This window comes from Podarcis melisellensis (genome assembly GCF_964234715.1).
Source record: "Podarcis melisellensis genome assembly, chromosome: 9".
Lineage (NCBI taxonomy): Eukaryota > Metazoa > Chordata > Lepidosauria > Squamata > Lacertidae > Podarcis > Podarcis melisellensis.
This window is the reverse complement of record NC_138541.1, coordinates 38,725,875-38,746,684: the sequence shown is the minus strand read 5'-3', so window position 1 is coordinate 38,746,684 and position 20,810 is coordinate 38,725,875. Positions and strand designations below refer to the sequence as shown.

The 20,810-nt window shown below is 42.1% G+C and overlaps 1 protein-coding gene and 1 long non-coding RNA gene across 2 annotated transcripts in view; both read right to left on the bottom strand.

Moving 5' to 3' along the window:
• Nucleotides 1-20,810, bottom strand: part of LOC309378273 — a 197,454-nt gene that overhangs the window by 5,257 nt on the left and 171,387 nt on the right. The gene's annotated exons all lie outside the window — the stretch shown is intronic.
• Nucleotides 1-20,810, bottom strand: part of FHIP1A (FHF complex subunit HOOK interacting protein 1A) — an 86,745-nt gene that overhangs the window by 5,257 nt on the left and 60,678 nt on the right. Inside the window, exons 7-12 of the mRNA XM_081925990.1 lie at nucleotides 18,683-18,762; nucleotides 17,315-17,502; nucleotides 13,348-14,400; nucleotides 9,350-9,528; nucleotides 8,260-8,398; nucleotides 249-2,986 (exon numbers count right to left, since the gene is read on the bottom strand). Coding sequence (XP_081782116.1) covers nucleotides 2,736-2,986; nucleotides 8,260-8,398; nucleotides 9,350-9,528; nucleotides 13,348-14,400; nucleotides 17,315-17,502; nucleotides 18,683-18,762 — 1,890 coding nt within the window. The 3' untranslated portion in view covers nucleotides 249-2,735. The remainder of the gene's footprint in view (nucleotides 1-248; nucleotides 2,987-8,259; nucleotides 8,399-9,349; nucleotides 9,529-13,347; nucleotides 14,401-17,314; nucleotides 17,503-18,682; nucleotides 18,763-20,810) is intronic.

Here is a 20,810-nt window from a genome sequence, read left to right as displayed (position 1 = left end):
AGGCTGCGGATGTGTTCCCGAAGCACCGGACGCTCTGCTTTCACGGTGCCCGACGCTCCGGGAACTCCCGCAGGGCTGCCTAGGCTGCGGATGTCTTCCTGAAGCCTGGAGAGCGAGAGGGGTCGGTGCGCACCGACCCCTCTTGCTCTCCAAGCTTCAGCGAAAGCCTGCATTCGCCCCATAGGATGCACCCAGATTACCCTTCATTTTTGGAGGGGGAAAAGTGCCTCCTATAGGGCGAAAAATACGGTAATAGCAGAGTTTAAGACAGGAATCTTTCCCAGTCTTACCTGGAGATGCCAGGGATTGATGCTGAGACCTTTTTCATGGAAAGCACATGTTCCGCCACTGAACTATGGCCCTTCCCCGATTAATATAAGATGCCATATCCTGGGCCTACATTTCACTGACTGACCTACAAGCGGAATCTGCCCTTCCTGCTGTAATCACGATTCAAACAAAAGATGAATAGTTTCTAACAAAGTAATCTCTTATACTTTTCTATACCACTATTAAATGCTCTGTTAAGCCTTGAAGCAAGCCTAAACATTGCGAGGGTGTGTGCACACGATTGCTCCCTTTCAGCAACAAGCATGTCAAAATTTCATGAAACTACTGCATAGTCCATACTATGGTAGCCTTGCTGGTTTTCAAATGTCCAACGTTTTAAATGTCTGATTTTCAAATGCAGCAAATATAATCACATTTTATGTGATTAGCACACCCACGTTATTTAAAAAACCTCACCTATCTTAACTTTAAATAAGAGCATGAAAATACAATGTCTTTTCAGAGCAATTTTTTAAAAAATCTGCTACAGTTAACACAAACACAATTAATCAGTCAATCAAAAGGATGGATCGCTTCCCACAGAGAAGGTAGCAGGACTAGAATTATGAGATCATTTTATTTTTTATGAAGATGTCACCAGACATGGGGAACGGGCCAAGTAACAGGACTGGCAGATCCTTCCCTGCGTAAGATTTTTACAGCTTGCAGTGCTTTGAGAAGCTAAAGGAAAAAGCTCTCTCCTCTTTGATTTCTATGGCCTGCAGGATTCTAATTCCGCCCATGGATGATGGTGGGAGAGGAGACTAAGCAAATGGAGCCAGTCACAGTAGACCAGTGGAGCAAGAAATGGGGGCATGGAAATCCCTCTCTTGCCATTATTGCACTTCTAAACAAATATACACACCATTTTAGGCAACCCTCCCGAAAGGTGTCTGTGAAATTCCCATTTGCTCAGGTGCCATGTTCTACATGGAACATGCAAACCCCAACTGCTACTGTTAGTACCTCAATGTGGAATTTACAAAGAGGAGCAAAGTCTTGTCTTCAGATACTGTTTTCATTGGTTTTGGGGCAGTTTGTCATATTCACCTGCTGTAAAAGAAAATGAAGGCTTTCAAGCACAGAGCCACTATTAACACAAAGCCAACTTCAGCACTGGAGGAACAATTACTCTTACTAGCACACACTGAAATGCAGCTGTAATGCAGCAATTCATCATGTTTGGACCCGTTCTAATGAGTCTCATTACTCACAAAAGAAAATGTTCTTAAGCTATTGGACAGCAGCTGCAACAGGTTCTAGTGTATCTGTCCCAAGTAACATCCTCTTCTCTGCTACTAGGGAGCAAAACATTTCTGCCATCCTTCAAAAGTGCAATGTTAGGACAAGTCAACATACATCATAAATAAACAGCTAGTGTTTTACAATACCACAAAGCTTCCTTGAACCAAAATAACATTTTAAGCTAAAAAGAAGAAAAAAACACAGCTTATAAAGGCAGGCTATTTTTTTCAATTTTGTTTAAAAAAATAGTACTTAAAAAATAGATAGTAACAGCTCCCAGATGAAGGTAACCTTTTAACACTACTCAAACAATAACTGGAGTATTTGTGTTCAGCTTATCAATAAAAGTGTACAAATATGGTCTACCAAAAAAGGCTACGGTTTGCATAGAAACATTTCATTGTGTGCAAATATTACTAAAATTTAAGGCTTGAGCGTTTAGTTTAGGTAGAGATCTAGCATTTTCAAAGAATGCTAAGAAATGGCCAGGGGGGGAGGAGGGAATTCCATACAGTCTGCACTCAACATCCATTTACTCATTTCATTTAAACTTCAAAGGAATCAACAGCTGAGAGTGTCAGACTTGTCCACAGTGTAAGGCAATATGGTATGTATTCAGCACAGCACCTGCTTCTAGCAAGTCGCAGGCTTATATTTGTTGAATCCATTTGGATTCACAACTCCAGCCACTCACAATGCTGAGAGTAGGGAAGGAATTGTGACCCTCCCCTGGCAAATAGACACCTAAAACGTTATTTGCATAAAAGGCTTATCAGATTTGACATGCTCATCCTGGTAAGCACTCTTACGAAGCAACCAACTTTCCTAGATAGAAAAAACAACAACCCACAAAAGCAAATCACCTTTCAGCTGGTTACACATTTGTGCCTTTTTAACCAAAAGTCTCTATAGCAGAGTTTAAAAGAAGGGATCTCGAGGTAAGGAAGTTCAAGGGTGGGAATATGGTAAAATAATAAATCATTCCATTAATACATCAAGTGTCTATGCTGCACAGTAGGAAATAAGGCCCAACATAAAGGTGTAACAGTTTCTCCCAATCAAGTATTACCAGGAACATAAAGTAGAATTTTCCTTTATAAGTAGCTCTCTCTGTTTTTTTTTTAAATTAAAACATCCTTTTTTTTAAAAAAGTCTTAAACCTAATAAAAATTCTCAAAGTCACCAAATACTTTGTAACAGAGTATGGAGTGTTCCTGTGCAAGAGCAGCCAACTCCTTGAGAAACTCTGGGAAGAGGGCAGCTGCCAGGATGGCATTCCGGATGTGCAGGGGGGCGCTGGGAAGAGCCGTTCCTTTCTTTGCCTTGCTTCCAAAGAAAGGTTGCAGGATGGCCTGGGAAGCCTCAGAAACGTTTCTGCCTTTCCCCAAAGCATGGTTGTGCTGTGCATTGTCTGAAAAGGAGAAAGAGAAAAACCCATTTGTTTTGGTGCAAAAGTGATAAAGACAATTGCAACCCAAGTTTAGTACATGGAACTCTAGCCCAGAATCAGTTTTAAATAATTCCTATAGCACTTTCAAAATCTGCCGGGTGCTTTACAATTCTCATTTTCTTTCACCCACACAACCACCCTAGGAAGTTCAGTCCTAAGTATTCTCATTCCACCAATAGAGAACCAGGACTGGTAGGCTCTGAATTCTGGCTTTACCGTGTTTTTTGTGTGCTCTGGCACATGTCACGGTGTTCTGTTGTGCCAGAAGCAGTTTAGTCAGGCTGGCCACATGACTCGGAATAATAATATAATTAATAATATAATATAATATAATATAATATAATATAATATAATATAATATAATAATATTTATACCCCGCCTATCTGGCTGAGTTTCCCCAACCAACCTGGGCGGCTTCCACCGAATATTAAAAACAATACAGCATCAAATATTAAAAACTTCCCTAAACAGGGCCACCTTCAGTTGTCTGTTAAAGGGAAAATATTGCCTTGACATCTGCTGGGAGGGCTTCCATAGGGCATGCGCTACTACCAAGAAGGCCCTCTGTCTGGTTCCCTGTAACCTCACTTCTCACAGCAAGGGAACCGCCAGAAGGCCCTCGGTGCTGGACCTAAGTGTCGGGGCTGGACGATAGGGGTGGAGACGCTCCTTCAGGTATACAGGACCGAGGCCCGGAAGGGTCAAGCGGCGGCTTCTTCGGCCTGAAGCAAGATGAGCGCCACACCTCATAGTCAACCTTGACTGGACTTAACTGTCCAGGGGTCCTTTACCTTTACACCTTACAATATAGCTTTCTAGTCTCCAGTAAATACATTTCCTACATGCACATGTTTTCTGTAAGATTAAACAAAATCATCGTCATTAAGGCTGAATATAAATCCGTCGGTATTCAAAATATAAGGTGGTGCCAAAAAAATTCCCCATATACATATACAAACCACATTTACTTTACAGCTCGAGGAAGAAAAGTGTTCATTTTATTGGTAAAATTGGATCTGAGCATTCCGCCATAACCTAGGCACAGTTCAAATAGTCTTGTATATACCATTACCACAGGCCATTTCTACCTTATATTCCCTAATTGACATAATGATACAAGTTGATGGACAACTGGCTGCGGGCACTGCAATTTGATTGCTGACATTATGAGCTTGACTAAGCGCCAAACTTGCAGCTATCCAGGCATTTGTTTATTCTATAAGCCTTAATATGGTTGTGCATGTTGGGGGGGGCAGCACAGGGAGTGACTGTAGCCTGTGTTCAGATTTATGAAAAAATGTGCAACATCTTTGCAAACGATCAATCCAATTTTTTTTTAATAATAAAGGTGTTGGGGTTTGTGTGAGAGAGAGAGGGGGGGGGAGATGAAGAACTAAATAATATGAACCAAACTATAATAATATTCACTGAATATTGGGACTTGTTCACACAGCATGAATAAGTGTTTTGGCTAGATGAAGCCACGTTAAGAATATGATAGGAAAAGATCTCATAGTGAGCCCTAAGGGAAGACCTAAAACGGGAGCCAGGATCCAAAGAAACATAAATATAATTCTATGTCCTTGAGGGAGTTTGAGGCTTGTTTTTCCCCTCTAAAAGCATTCCTCATGTCCCCATGAAGTCTCATTTTGAAACCTAGGCCTGATTCAGATGCAGTTTATGATATAACCTAGGAGTCAGCCATAATGGAAGCTGTAATGGTTCTAGGGGTTGCTCGTGCGTAAGTTGTCGCCACTCCTGGCTAGGTTACCTGGGTGAACCCTTTCTGTCTGGACAGCCTCTCACCCGTGGCTGTCTCAATCGCTGGCAGAATCCGTCAGTGGGAGTTTCTTGAACTTCTTCCAGCAAAGAAGTTCTTTGACGCCTAGTCTCTTCCTACTCTCCCTGCGCGGAAGTCTTCTGCGCAGGGAGGGTGTGGGCAGCAGAGGACCCGTGCTCTCCCCGCTGGTCTCCGGCGAGGAGTCCTGGAGCCCCCTCGCCGATTCCCCCTTCTGCCCCCCTTCTCCACTGGTGCTACGCTGATTTCCTTCCCCAGCAGATGGGCTGCCTCTCTCCCTACTGGGACCCTCTCCGGCATCCCTCTGGAGCCTTCCCTCCGCCTCTGGCTCCGATGGCAATTCCCTGACAGAAGCCATAGGCAGGAACCTAAGCAACTGTTGATCCCAGTCATTGGAGGTTGGGTTTCAAACCCAAAATCCATAGCTCAAGCTACAGTGCCTCACAACAGCAAGCTTTTCTGTAGTAGTTATCTGAAACAGCTTCCCAAATCCTATGACCTCTACTAAGCATCTTATTTACTGCACACACCCATGATAGGATAATAATACATTAAGAAGCAGGCAATGATCTTGCAAGCTCCATAGTATATTAGAAGATGTCAGTATGTCAATTATAAATGGAGCTACATTAAGATGAACCCTCAAAGGGAGTGGGAGGAGACATTGGCCTCTGCTGCTTCCCACAGCACTACTGAAATGCTTCAAATTAAATCAAGCAGAAAGGCAAGGATTTTACTTCCCAAAATAAGTGACTTCTTTACACATACTACTGGTAAGCAATTAGTCACTATGGTTACTGTGCTCGTCAGATTCTGCACATTTCCCCATTACCCCCTGAACATAGCTTCTAATGAAAATTTATACCCACAAGAACATTGCTCTGATACAGTGATTCCAGCAAGATAAGAACCAGGGCTGGGGGAAGGGGCAGGAATTTAATTATGAAAGCAGAACACAGACCAACTTCAGTCTACGGAACATCCACATTACTTCCAGATGATTCAGGAAACAGAGGTATATTGTCTCTGAAGACAGAGGTTCCATTTAGGCATGGCTGCCAAACCTATTATCTATGCATTGGTCTAAGAGCAATCTACCACCACATCTGTTGGTGGTCATTATACCACATCAGCTTGTGATGGTCACTGAATGCTGTGTGAAGTAGTGCTTTGATTTGTTTATTATCAACCTGTAACCAAGCAGACATCATCAGTGAGGTGTAGGGAGAGGAGAGATACCCTTTCTCCACATTTTTCATAGTTTTGTAAACCTGTGACTTGCTTCTTCTTGGTCATCTTTCATCTCAATTAAAAAAAAACCTCCTCCAACACAAGGACATTCCTTATAGAGAGCTCTTCAAACACTGCTTGGGATGTCACCATCCTGATTAATTTGGGGTAGGCAAGAAACTGTGACAGTCATCACCTCTAACTATGCGTCCTTTGTGAATAAGTAAAATTGCACCAGTTCCAACAATCCTTGAGGAGCCTCTGCTGTTTACTTCCCTTCACTTTGAGAACTTTCTGTTGATTCCTACCCTTTGCTTAACAATCCATAAACAGATCTCGCTTCTTATCCCATTACTGCTGGCTGCTGCTCTGCAGTACTTTTGCAAGGGACCTCACTGTCCCTATTTGAATAGTTTGCTGACCCCCTCAAACAAATAAGCAAAGGCTTTTCTTTCAATCAGCATGGCTTGTTTCTAGACTTAGTCGTGCTTAGTACTGATCCATTGAAGCCTATGGGTTTATGTTAGTTAGGAAAATCTGATATCTCTGTGGCAACAGCTCTACCTTGACAGGTGACATCCAAATCCTAGTACGACAAATAGAACTTACTCATTCTGCACACTTAATAACTGGGTGACATGGAACTCAAAGTCCCAAATTTAAGAAGCAGTTTGGAGATTTGGTACAAGAGCTGTTTAAAGGAAGTGACCTCTAGTGCACATGGATAGTTTTATCTTCCAAGTTTCCTTTTAAACAGGTTTTGCACACAAAAAAACCTCCGATACTGCATGGTTGTAAGTAGGCAACCTGGGAATTCTCTGCAAGAAGGTCTGGAGAGAGAATAACAGAAAATGTGCATACCTTTCTCAGTCACAGGTAATACACTTTACTACGCATGACCCTGCTTGTGCTTCGGTCGCAGTAATAAAACTTGACTGGCTAACGCATGAGAACTGGTGGTAATATATTAAGGAGGCAGCTGCAGATGGGGAAGCTGTTCCGCATGATAAGACCAAACAACTCCTCCCCTCACCCCCAGGGAGTTATGGAAGGACTTATTTTTAACATGGTCAACTCCACTTGAGAGAGCACATTCATGAAATGTTGGACATGCTCATCTCTCACGACAATGCATAAACTGCAGAGGTTCCCCCCCCCCACTAGGATTCCTAAATGAATGTTTGCAACCACACTCCCCATCACATGGTCATTCTAAAAATAAAACAACTCACACACATATTACCAGTTACCCTTCTGCTAGTCCTGAAAAGAAGAAAACATGGTTACTCCCTTCAGGAGTTAGAAGTTATAGTGAAAAGCAGCCATGCCCTTACAGAGATATTTTAAGGGAGTGGGGTCCATTGTCATAAAGATAACTGGGTCAACCTGGGCAAGTTACCTATCTCAACCTACCCTACCTTTGTGCCTTGTAATGAGGATAAACCAAGACAACCATGTACATTGCCCACAGCTGCTTGGAGGCGGAAGAGATGAGGAAGGGGAAGAGAACACATCTCAAATGTACAGCACAGGCTTTCTGTGCAGGAGATTCCGAGTGTAATCAATGGCATCACCAGTTAAAAGGATAAGATAGCAGGGGATGGGGAATACATCTGCCCCAGATCCTGGGGAGCTGCTGCCAGTCAGAGTAGACAATACTAAGCTATATATGCAACTAAGTCTGCCCTAATATATATAAGGCAAATTCTTCTGTTCCTGTAAACCTAACAGGGTATCTAAATTTTGCTCTTGCAGACAAGGCAAGATTGTTGCTTCACCCTGCTTCTACAAGAAAGCAGCCACAGCCTGTATGTCCTTTAACCAGGTCTCTTATTATAGGATAGTTCTGCAGACACCTTTGATACTGTTCCATAGATCTTCATGAAAGGCTCAGCTCAAGCACCCCAGGGCCCAGTGTGGAGTGACCCATACTACCAGTGGTGCGACCACATAGTGAAGCGAACACTCAAAATATTCCAACCTTCTCCATCTAAAGGAAGGGTGGGTGGGATGTTTCACATTGTATTTAATCCCAATATATTAAGACTACCACATAGTTAAAGCAAACCCAAAACATGCTTTCATAGGAACATAAACATAGTGAACATCTTACTAATTTGAGATCTTGTTAAAAATAAGTAATAGATAGTAATACATGTTTTTTTAAAAAATAATTTTATGCTTTTAAGAATAGTAGTTACTTGCCTTTAGTCAATGACTCCAGAGGAATATCTGACATGTCTACCCGTAAAAGCAGGTATTGCTGGGCTTCTATGAGTAGTCCAGGGAAGTCCTTTTCAATGGAAGCAAACTGCTCAATTTTGTTTTTCACAGATGCCAGCACCTGCCAAAACAATAGCAGCAATGAATCTTTATATTGTCATTTGAGTTGTGTCCCAAATCATCTGTTTACTGTGTCCCTTGCTCTCAAAATCACATTAAGGGCAGCTGTGGTGCCAAGCTCTGCCCAACAGCATTATTAACGCATCAACTTTAAGGCACCATTCAGTGGCAACTAAAGAAAAAGAAGATCAGGGTAAAGTATTTTGCAATTCTTCTTTGTTTTTAAAGGAAGGGGTGGCACAGGGCGTCTTATTCTACTGAAGTGTGATTAGAAACAATGGAAATTCACAAGGGAGATCTCTAGATTTCTCATTGCAGGCTTGTGGAGTGAGGCTCAATAGAGTTAAGTTGCAAATAAAGGTAAAGGGACCCCTGACCATTAGGTCCAGTCGTGACTGACTCTGGGGTTGCAGCACTCATCTCACTTTATTGGCCGAGGGAGCCGGCATACAGCTTCTGGGTCTAAGCCGCTTCTGGCGAACCAGAGCAGCGCATGGAAACGCCATTTACCTTCCCGCCGGAGCGATACCTATTTATCTACTTGCACTTTGACATGCTTTCGAACTGCTAGGTGGACAGGAGCTGAGACTGAGCAACAGGCGCTCACCCTGTTGTGGGGATTCGAACCGCCAACCTTCTGATCAGCAAGTCCTAGGCTCTGTGGTTTAACCCACAGCGCCACTCGCGTCCCTAAGCTGCAAATACACAGGGATATAAATTGTAGAACAAACTGATGCTAAAACCCAACTACATTTGCTTGCATTCATTCCTTATTTCCTTTTCCTCTTAGAAGGACGACTATAAACTCCTTGGAGCAAGGACCTGGCTGTTGCTTATGTCATTCTGTAATTCTAGCATTCATGCATAATGATGGCACTATATACCGAGAATGTTTAACAACAAATTATATCTTCAACCGTATTAGGATTTCTGTCAAACAATCATGAAGTACCTGGTACAATGACCGCACACTAGGCTGGAATACCATGTTGGTATTGAGGAGAAAGGAACGAAGGAGGGGCTGTGGGTAACTTGCCAGATGAGTGACAATGCCAATGAGCAGCAAGTTGACATGCAAGGAGTTCTCCAACATGTTTTCCAGCTTTGAGAGCACCACACTGATAAACGGACCTGCAGATTTAAACACACACACACACACACGTGATTAATTGCTAAAAGAACATAAGACTGAAGAAAGGAAAGGTGCTGTAATGTTAAGAAGCATTGTTTTCCAGCCCATTTGGGCCTTTGGGTAAGCTCACTTTGTGCTGGTTGTAGTGCTACCAGGGCAGGCTGTAGTGGAGTCCAAGAATGAGCCATCTGCTTGCATCGGACTTCCACAGAAATAAGCCAAGCGCCTTCTCCCAAAAATACTTAAGAAGTATTGCTTATTTTCCCTGTCAATTAGTCCCCTGCTTAAAATCCTCTCCTACCCACCCATTCAGCCTTCTTCATTTGCTCCCATTCCACTTACTGGGCTGACCGGCAGCAGCCCTCTCGCTCCAGTAAGACACAGAGGACTTCCTTCTCTTCTCCAGCAGCTGCCCCTGCAGACTGCAGTTTCTACAGGGCTAACACAATGTCAAGTAGCCCTACATTTCCTATGGGCTACATTGGCCTAGCCTGACATGCTTCGGAGAAAGGAGGGACTCCCCTCTCCTTTCTTCTCTCTCCCTGCAGCTTGACATGACCTGCCAAGAGGGAGAGGGTCAGGAAGGGGATTCTGCCCTGTTTCCAACCCAGCACAATGGGCACTTCCTGTCTCCTCTACCTGCTCCCTGCTGTGGAAACAAGGGAATTTTGACTTGGAGATCAGCCACACATAGCAATGCTATGAGGGGCTGCACTAATGCAAGGCTGCACTGCTCTAAACATAGAACTCCCCCACCCCTCGCTCGGGAGGACACAACTACCACCAGCACCCAGCCCAGGAATTGCACAATGGCATTCTTACACATATCCTTTTCCTAAGCTTAGGAGGGAGTACAGACAGTGACAGCCTCGTGCTATTTTAGCATGGTCTTGGAGCTCTGGCATTTCACAGTGTCTACTTCATAGAGGCTTGACCAATTAATTGATATAAAAGGGTTTGAAATGGCAAGCAGGGCACAGCTGGACATCGCTGCCCCACTTGCCATGCCTAAGATGCCACTATGCAGCATAGCATTAGAATCAGGTTTCTCAGCCTTCCTACACAGCAGTTAAAATCCAGGAAGTCCATCAGAGATGACTGTGACCTTTTAACCTCTGCTGCGAAAGAAAAGTTTGCGTTGCCAAGGAAGAGTATTAAAAGCTCAACACCTTTTGTTTAGCATAGCCATGTTGCTATATGCACAGTGCACAGGAATCATAGAACTGTAGAGTTGGAAGGGACACTGAGAATCATCTAGTCCAACCTCCTGCAAAGTAGAAATATACAGCTGTCCCATACAGGGTTTTGAACCTACAACCTTGGCATTATCAGCACCACGTTCTAACCAACTGAGCTATTCTGTGAAAGGCTGTGACTCAGAGGGCGAGCACATGCATAAGGCCCCATGATCAATCCCTGGCGTCTCCAGGCAGAGCTGGGAGAGACTAGCAGTAGGATTGCTTGCAACCACTGCAAGTTCTCCCATGCAATTCTTAATAATTATGGAGCTTCTTCTTATTTATTCCCCTTGTCCTACTGGAAGACTCTTTTTCAGACACTGATGATTACTGTTGACATAATCCAAGAGAGATTAAGAGAAAAGTATGGCGGTGATAGATACTGAATGGTAAACTATTCTGGAAATACATAAACGGCTTTAGTTGCAAAAGGGTTCTTGCTGCAAGATGAGTTGCTTCCAGAGACTTAACCATGGTACATATAAATGGCCCTGTCATCACTAAGCTAGCTTCAAGCATCTTGTTAGATGAAGAATCTCAGGTGACAAGTGGAGGTTTACAAGCTTTGTAAGAGGAGTATCACGGACTAATTAGATCAAAATTAATGATGTTATACAAAACTCACCGCGCAGGCAGACATAAAACTAATTGGGGTCCTATTCATAATAAAAGTTTTATTTGCCACATTACATTCCCATTACTAAAATACTGATTGTGTCCTTGTCGGTGGATGAATGAGTTGGGATTTGAATCGCAATAAATTATTAGAAGGAGCGCATGCTATTTTTTTCTCAACGAACACAAAACATTAGTACCACATACAAAGATCAGTTCATTGTCCACCTTGAGTTCTGAACAAAAGAAATCCTCTTATTCCTTGACACAGAAACTATGTTTCAGTGCAACGATCCTATGGGAAAGGAGGAATTAACAGAATTCTTTATGCTGGCTGTGTTTCGATGATAAAATTGTGGTTTAACAAACCAGAATATGGACAAGCTCTCGGCATTTGCATGCAGCTCCTTCCTTTACATAAACGGGAAAACAAGCCAGGAGGCCCAAGGCTTACTGCAGCTCATCCTAGTAATGTTAAAATACGGTTTACTGTTACATGCCAGCTGGGCAACTGAGAAGGAAGATGCCACTCAAAGAGCTGAAGATGTATTGATACTGCAGTAATGTAAAATGTTAACTTTTCTTAATTTGACTGACCCATGTGGGTTTTGGAATATCAAAGTTACCACCAACTGCTACTGTTCAGAAGCCACAAAGCTCCTGGTCTTTTAGCAACACAAACCCAACTATTTATGAAGATTTTTTTCGTTAAGCTGATTATTTTTCACAATGGCCAGACAGCTGCACCAGTGGAAAGGAAATTATTTCCAGACCAGAATAATAAATCTGATAGCAATATGGTTATTCAATTGCATTACTCAGTTTAATTGATCGATGGAGTTATGTGACATCTAGCCATATTTAACATTCTCTTCGTCCCCACCCTTTCCCTGAAAAGTATTATCCGGACAATTTCTCAGTTATGTTGTATTGCCTGGATCCTTATGGGAACAGAAAAGTGCTGAAAAAATACCATTTTAAATTAGTAAGTAACAATAAATGGAAGTTTGTTTTAGTTATTTGCTTTTGTCATTATGAGCACATATTTGAAATTTCCCAGCCATTTTACCACCATCATTTCCGCCCCCCCCCCAAATAGGGTGAATATTCATATCATGTCATTCAGAGGAGCTGAGATAATTCAGAACAGATTGTGTTCCAAGAGCTACCAAAGTTAAATAAATAACAGTGTTTTTAAGCCCAAATACAATGTGTCCTGCTAACATCATTACAATAAAATCCTTTTAGGGAAGTGTGATATTGAAAACAGGATGAATTCAATTCAACAGCGTTTCACAATTGGTAGGGAGCAAAATGTCTCAATGTGCAGGTAAAATGGGGCAGATGCACAGAATGGCAGCAGAGCTGCCATCTAGTGATCAGAAGTGACTAAGACATTTGCAACTTTAATTTTGCAGTGAATAAACAAGGTGTTGTTGTTTTGTCTTACTAGAAATAATTGTTGTTGTTTAGTCATTTAGTCGTGTCTGATTCTTTGTGACCCGATGGACCAGAGCATGCCAGGCACTCCTGTCTTCCACTGCCCCCCGCAGCTTGGTCAAACTCATGCTGGTAGCTTCGAGAACACTGCCCAACCATCTCGTCCTCTGTCATCCCCTAGACAGAGGACGAGATGGACTAGAAATAATAGCTATTGTCAACTCTTTCTGTGGCAATTGCTCTTTAGCAGTGCCTGCTGTAATAGTTCGATTATCCCTTTTCCTAAACTATGTAGGGATATTTTCTAGAATTATGCTGCTATCAGAGAATTTCTGTACAGGATATAGTGAGAAGTATATTGGTCTACTTAAGATTTCATTGGTATGAAATCCAAGCCAAGAATATATCTACACTTAATATTCAATGTCAACATAACCAATAAGCCTCTTATTCACATAGCCCTCTCCCCCACCAAGAACATTATTGTTTAAAAGAGTTTTAAGTGACTTGTTTAGAAAATTTCACCTGTAAATGGGATGCTCTGGGTCCTTGCTGGATTGCCAGACCATACATCTTTTGGTCCAAAAGGTGAAGGCATACTTTCTGCTGATGGTGTGTCGGCTGAAAAATTTTCAAAGTCTTCCTCCTCTTCCACAGGTGAGATTGGTTCAGGAATAAGCAATTTAAGTTCTACCAACTCTGTAGGGGTAGAATCCAACTCTTTAATGATGTTATCACACTGGGAAATAAAATCCTCACTTTCGGGGCTCAGCAAGCCCGTGTTAGCATTGTGGTCTTCTTCTAGGCAAGACAGCTTTAGTTCCAAGTCTGGCTGCGGGGTTTCAGCAACGCTGTCATGGATTTGTTTGACTGTTGCGTGCTGGGTCAAGTTTGAATTTTTCATATTGTGTTCCTCCAAACTGGAGTCTGTCTGGGGACTTTTAAGGGGACCATTGGCAGGGAGCGACTGCTGATCATCTGTGCTTTGAGATTCTGACACCGAAGCTTCCTCCTTTACGCTGTCTGCTTCCTGAGCATCCTTTTCAGCACATAACCTATAAACCATGACATCATCCTGAAAGTCTGATTCTTCTATATATGACCCTTTGATCAGCATGATTGCATTTTTCTTCATTTCTTGAATGTGCTTTGGTGGCGCTGCAGGTGGTTGTGGGTCTACATTTCCTAAAGCATTATCATGCTGTGGAGAGCCCGAATCGGATCCAGGAGAGATCCCCGTATCATAGCTATCATCCCATTCCAGCTCCAGCTGCAACTTTTCTCCCAAAGGAGTTATCTGAGAGGAACTTGTATTACTAGGCGTTCTGTGCTGAAATCGGAAAATGGGCTGGTCTAGGTTTTTACCATCCTCGTCAGCTAGGGTTTGGATAAAGGTACGTGGATCAGGGCTTTCACCATCATATGGAGCAGACCAAACCTGGCAGTCTTTCATACAGTGGAGTATGAGGGATTGAGCATCCCAAAGGTACTGCAGGTAACTGATATCAACAGTCTTCCCATATTCCACAATACATGTGGAGTCTGCAGTACCTCTGCTGCTGGACTCTTCAGTTGTACCTGAAATACAATGGCAAGGAGTCACAGTTAGGGTGTCAAACAGCAACACAAACATGTGTAGAAAGATCCTATGAACATGCTTGTAACTTATACCTTGGTTACACAACTATCATAGTCACGTGGCACATGAGTAAATAGCACTATTCCACAAGCAGGCAAATTTACAGAGAGAGAGGTGGCTATTTAGATTAGGCCAAAGGAAGAAGATTTGCCAGTTTCCCTAGACTAGATAGTCCCCGTTTTATGCAGACTAGTTCAATGGTCCTTAAAACTTGGAAGTAAGCTCCTGAACAGCAAGATGCTATCAGCTAACAAGCGACAATGGTGCAGAAGTGATTTATGCAACTGCTGCAAACTCACATCCTGTCCCTGCAAGTGGGGCAAAGGGAAGGACTTCTCACACTTAATTTTAACAAAACTTTCCAAAGCAAATTAATGTTGAGATATGTTGCTCCTAGAGGCTGCCAGATACCACAAGATGCAGTAGAGAGAAACCTGCCCTGTCCTGTCCGTAATGGCATACAGTTTTGTGCTTCTCAATGGTCCAAGAAACCAGGTCACTTGCCAAGCCTCTTCTAAATCAGTTCACCATAGATGGTTGAATGAACTCTACTGAACACTACTACTGAACTCCTATTTCAGATCTTGCTCTTATTATAAGCTCAAGGGAAAATCCTCCTTCAATGATCCAGCTGAAGTTTAAATGACTTAAGGAAGCTCCATGTATTACAAATCAAACAGGCAGTACTGAGCAACAAAACAGCCAACTGATTGAATTTTTTTAGAGAACAAACAAATGTGGAGAAAGCCTGAATTTGGCAAAATTGGTCTGTGGTGTGGAATGTCCTTTATTTTTATGGATGGCTCTAAAACATTTAGCACAACAGTTTGCCTTGCAACAAGAAGTTCAATGAATTCCCCCCCCCACACACACACACGATAAAAAGGTGTATTTTTTCATTGGTATTGCAATACTTCCTCGATCTGACTGAATTGTCAGCCATAAACACAGAAACAATGAAGTGTTAAAGATCATGTCACTGGTCACCGGAAAGGCAATTTCCACCAAATTTCCAATAAATTTGTTCAACTGACCTATGACCAAGATGTCCTAAGATATTTATGATGCTCTTGTAGACAAAATACAAAAGTTTGGGGCAATCGACTCAAGTTTTATTAGGTTGCATAGTTGACATTTCTTTCCAATGGGGAATGGTTTTACTTTTGATGGATTTGAAAGAAGGGGCAATTCTCCCCTTTACTTAGATTTTATTTCCTATCTCAAAAACTCCAAGTGTCTTATAATACATATTTAGCTGCGCTTACTGTTACAACCACCTCCGAGAGGCAGGTTAGGTTGAGAAACAACTGCTTGAACAAAGGTACCTAGAGAGGTATGTAGTTGAGCATGGGTGTGAAACTCTGGTTTCCCATGTGCAAATGGGATAGGGGGGAATTTGCTCAGTTTCCATTTTAATACTAACTCACTCACTAAAAATGGAGCTATGCTTCTAAAGTTGCAATTCTCCAAATTTTGCAAGGCAGCTCTGAATCCAAATACTGTCTACAAAAAGCATTTATTTTTGGAGAGTGTGCACAATAATGCTTGTATTATGAAAATAATGACAATGATTGAGAAAATTGCTTGCGTAAATGCATATATTACGAGAAATGCACACAAAAGTGTATTGATTTTCATGAGGAATTCTTTTCGACTTGCTAAACTGATGCAGAAATGAGACAAACTGAAGTTAAGGCTGGGAAAAAATGAGAAATTGAAATCAACAGCCATCTATTCCTAGTGTGAGTCCAGTAGTAATGTGGACCACTTGCTGATACAGTGGTACCTTGGTTTAAGAACAGCCTTGTTTACGAACAATTTGGTTTACGAACTCTGCAAAACCGGAAGAAGTGTCCCGGTTTACAAACTTTACCTCAGTCTAAGAACGGAATCTGAATGGTGGAAGGGCATCGGCAGCAGGAGGCCTCATTAGGGAAAGTGCACCTCAGTTTAAGAACGGACTTCCAGAACGGATTAAGTTCGTAAACCTAGGTACCACTGTACTTGCACCTCTTTTCATCTGTTCTCTCAGAATATTAAAAGCCACCACATGTCAAAGCAACTGTTTACATGAGCTAGGAAGAACAGACAAGAGTTCCCTTCCCCCACCCACAGTCTTATGGTGGACATTGGAGATATCTCCTTGATTACAGTATGTTCTTGTATACTATTTGCATGGTGTGTCAATGAAAATTACTTTCGTTTACAGTATCCCGAATGCTCTTATGGGTGAATAATGCAAATACAATCAATATGTCCGTAACAGTTCTTGTTGTTTATACACTGTAAATAAAAGAAAACCCTTTTTTTAAAAAAGCCTTTCAGAAGTAAAGAGTTTTCCATATTTTTGCAAACAGTCTGCATGTTCATGCACACACACATTTATTCCTGAAACTTCCTCCTCCTGATTCTAACTAGCGGTAAGGAAATCCACACCTAATAGTGTATGGTGTGTGTAATCAGAAACTTAGCATCCTACACACAGGTAGTAGTAGTAAATAATCAGCTCTTCAATCCAAATGCTGACAAGAGTAAAGAGGTTTTCACAAAATCTCATGAGACTGGTGTAAGAGAGAAGGAAGCATTTGCCTGGAACACAGAAATCCTGCACTAAAGTCCTCATGCTACTTTAAGTGCATAGCGTGGATGTGATGCAGGGTGTGTGTGTGTGTGTGTGTGTGTTCTTTCGGTAGTCCAGCAGAATATGAATCTAGCCAAATGTTACACATGGGAGAAATTAAGAAATTTAATGATAATCATGAACTCAATGCCACTGAATACGCCACGAGGAATGAAAGAGGAAAAACAGCCTGACGCCCACTTGTCCATTCAGAAAACAGGTGAAATATTTACCTGCCCTGTGTATGTTTTTCCTCCACAGGATATAATCTTTTTCTTGTTTTTCAAAAGTCAGAGTAATCCCACTAGAGCAGCAGACTGGAGTCAAGGCAAGCAATCTAGCAGCAGATACAGAATACCAATCTCGTTCCCTCACAGCCCATCTTTGGCTGAACATGATGTGATTACAGGGTATCAAGTACCTAGGAACAGAGGGTTTCATGAATTAAGTGCCATGACATAGCTCTTATAAAAAAGTTATTCTCCAGCCCTCATTTATTCCTTAAAGCTAAATCACATAGATGAGCCAAATTTTAGAATACCAGCTGTCTCAGGTCTGATGACTGAACTGCTGAGTTGTTACTTGTCTGCAGGATATGGAAAATACAACAAGAAAGGACTACAGAAGAGTGGACTCCAGTTTGTACAGGATGGTGAAGGAACCAAGCTGGTTCACCATCGTCATAGGAATACTAGCAATTGGCATAACACTACCCAACAACCAGGTACTCAAGCTGCCGATCTTACAGGGATGTTATCTGACTGGTAAGTTGTTGTGAAAGTGCAGTGGCAAGCCAGCCAACTCTCATTAAAGGTAAAGGTAAAGGGACCCCTGACCATTAGGTCCAGTCGTGGCCGACTCTGGGGTTGCGGCGCTCACATTGCTTTATTGGCCGAGGGAGCCGGCGTACAGCTTCCAGGTCATGTGGCCAGCATGACTAAGCCGCTTCTGGCAAACCAGAGCAGCGCACGGAAACGCTGTTTACCTTCCTGCCAGAGTGGTACCTATTTATCTACTTGCACTTTGACGTGCATTCGAACTGCTAGGTTGGCAGGAGCTGGGACCGAGCAACGGGAGCTCACCTGGTCAGGGGGATTCGAACCGCCGACCTTCTGATCAGCAAGTCCTAGGCTCTGTGGTTTAACCCACAGCGCCTCAAAACTATTTTGCAAAAATGATCATATTCTTCATAATGCACTCACAAATCCTAAGAAGTACTGACTCTTTTCAGAAGCAAGACACATCACTCTGTATGCAGAAGAGCCTCTGTCAATTTAGTTCGAATGAATGTAACTTCCTTCACTCCGTCTGCTAAATTTGTGGAAAGTCTACTTTCATTCTTCCAAGTGGTTTGTGGGTTTTTTAAAAAAATCGTTTTTCATTTTTTCGGCACTAGGCGTCTAGGATTGACAGTGAGGTTTCTATACATCCTAAAACAGAAGTGTGTGATCTTCACCCACAACAGTGTAACATATACATCTCCACCTACTCACACCATGCACAGCATGGGTAAAACAACAGGTATAAAGCAATCACAGGATACTAATCATCAAGTAGGAAATAGCAGGGGTAACATCAGGAGAAAGAGTGTTTGATTCTACCTTAAAACTAGCTGTAACATCACATCTTCACAATGCAAGCTGATAAGTGTTCTGAACAATGCCAGGGACACCACACAGAGCTAAAAAAGAAGAAGATAAGCAGAGTCAAAATCTGTAATTCTCCATGCTTTCCTAAGGTAAAACATTTATTTTGCATTAAAGCAGCTCACAACCTAAATTTTAGCATTTTTGAGAGATTAGAGGTATGTTTTAGTTCACCTAGATAACATCGTCTGACAAATTAATTTAGCATGCCCCAATAAAGCCAGATGTAAGCATAGATATATACTATAATCCTTTCAGTAATGCAGTAAGGGACAGAAGATTCCAATTAGTCAAATATGAATTTTTAAAGAGAACTGAAATGTGATTAACCCCAAACCCACAAACACTTACATAAGTATTCTTTTCTCTTTCTTAGACAGAATTATTATACAATCATCATACAAAGGGTCAAATCCTGTTGGAATGGTATCATGTCATATGTCTGGAACACTCTGAAAGAGCTTGAGGCCTTTTAAGAAAAATGGTTCTGTTCCTCAACAAATGCAGAGAAACTCAGGTACCGGTCAGGTACCATCATATATTTTTTCATCAAAAACAGCTTCCTAAAAATGGAAAAGGTTAATGGTTTTATGCACACCTTGCATAGAAGCATTAACACTCATGTCATGTTACCAAATACCTTTTATCTGTAGTTTACTAGAGGATAAGGAATAAATACAGTGGTACCTCTGGTTACGAACTTCATTCCAGAGATCCGTTCTTAACCTGAAACCGTTCTTAACCTGAGATACCCACTTTAGCTAATGGGGCCTCCTGCTGCCAGCGTGCTATTTCTGTTCTCATCCTGGGGCAAAGTTCTTAACCCGAGGTGCTACTTCCAGGTTAGCGGAGTCTGTAACCTGAAGTGTTTGCAACCCGAGGTACCACTTTATTGGGAAAGATCTATTGTGAGAGCCACTGTATTTCACTGAAGGTAGTGTTTAGCTGCATCTGGAAGTTTGAATACTGGGGACTTGGGAGTCTATTTAGATGTTTAGGATAATTCAGTGCTCATGATGCATTCCTTGATTAACATCAACATTTCAAAATCACCCCAGCTGCTGAAAGCTTATGGCAGGGATAAAGTTGCTTGCATTCTGTGGTGCTATACTCAAATGGATGACATTATCTGCAGCTCAGGTCATGTTTTCCCACTCAAAATCTGGCCTTCCTAAATCAAGGAAGAGCATCTCAAGCCTCTCTAATGGCAGCAGTTCTCTAAAATCGTCTGAGCACAGAAACGCCTGACCTTCAGCCCTGAAGCACTATAGGCACAAAAAGGGTTTCCTCTTCCTGTCAAGTTAGGCATGATATCCTCAATATTATCTCTTCTGTTCCTATTCTTGTACTGTGTGACTCACTGCTGCCTACACAGCTGCACAAAGAGGTGAAGGCGGACTGCTGCTTTGCCTAGAGTGCCAAGCAAAATTACATGCATACCCTTGTTTGAGAGAACAGTTTGAGGCACTTGAAGAAGGTTCACCTCATTGGTTTGGACCGCAAGGCGGCATTCAATGAAAATTCATGTGGGAAGATTATTGATTAACAGGACACTAAAATTGGATTCTGTAAAGGAACGTCATAAACGGGGTTCTGTTATTGTATAGAGTTTTTGTTCTTGCAGAGTGCTGTAATCTGTTGAAGCTGTGGAGAATACAGTGGTACCTCAGGTTACATGCGCTTCAGGTTACACACGCTTCAGGTTACAGACTCCACTAACCCAGAAATAGTACCTCAGGTTAAGCACTTTGCTTCACGTTGAGAACAGAAATCGCACGGCGGCAACAGGAGGCCCCATTAGCTAAAGTGGTACCTCAGGTTAAGAACAGTTTCAGGTTAAGAACGGACCTCCGGAACGAATTAAGTACTTAACCCGAGGTACCACTGTACACTGATCAAAATTATAGACCTATAGTTTAAAGGAATAGGATGTTGGGGGGGAGTGACCAAAAACATTCATGGAGAGAAACGGGGGTCTTAATTAGTTCATTAGGCGAAAGGAAAGCTGTTTTATATGTGTTCCAAGTGGACAGAAGCGCTCGCACGTTTAATCCTATCAGGTATTGCAAAACCTTTCTGCAAT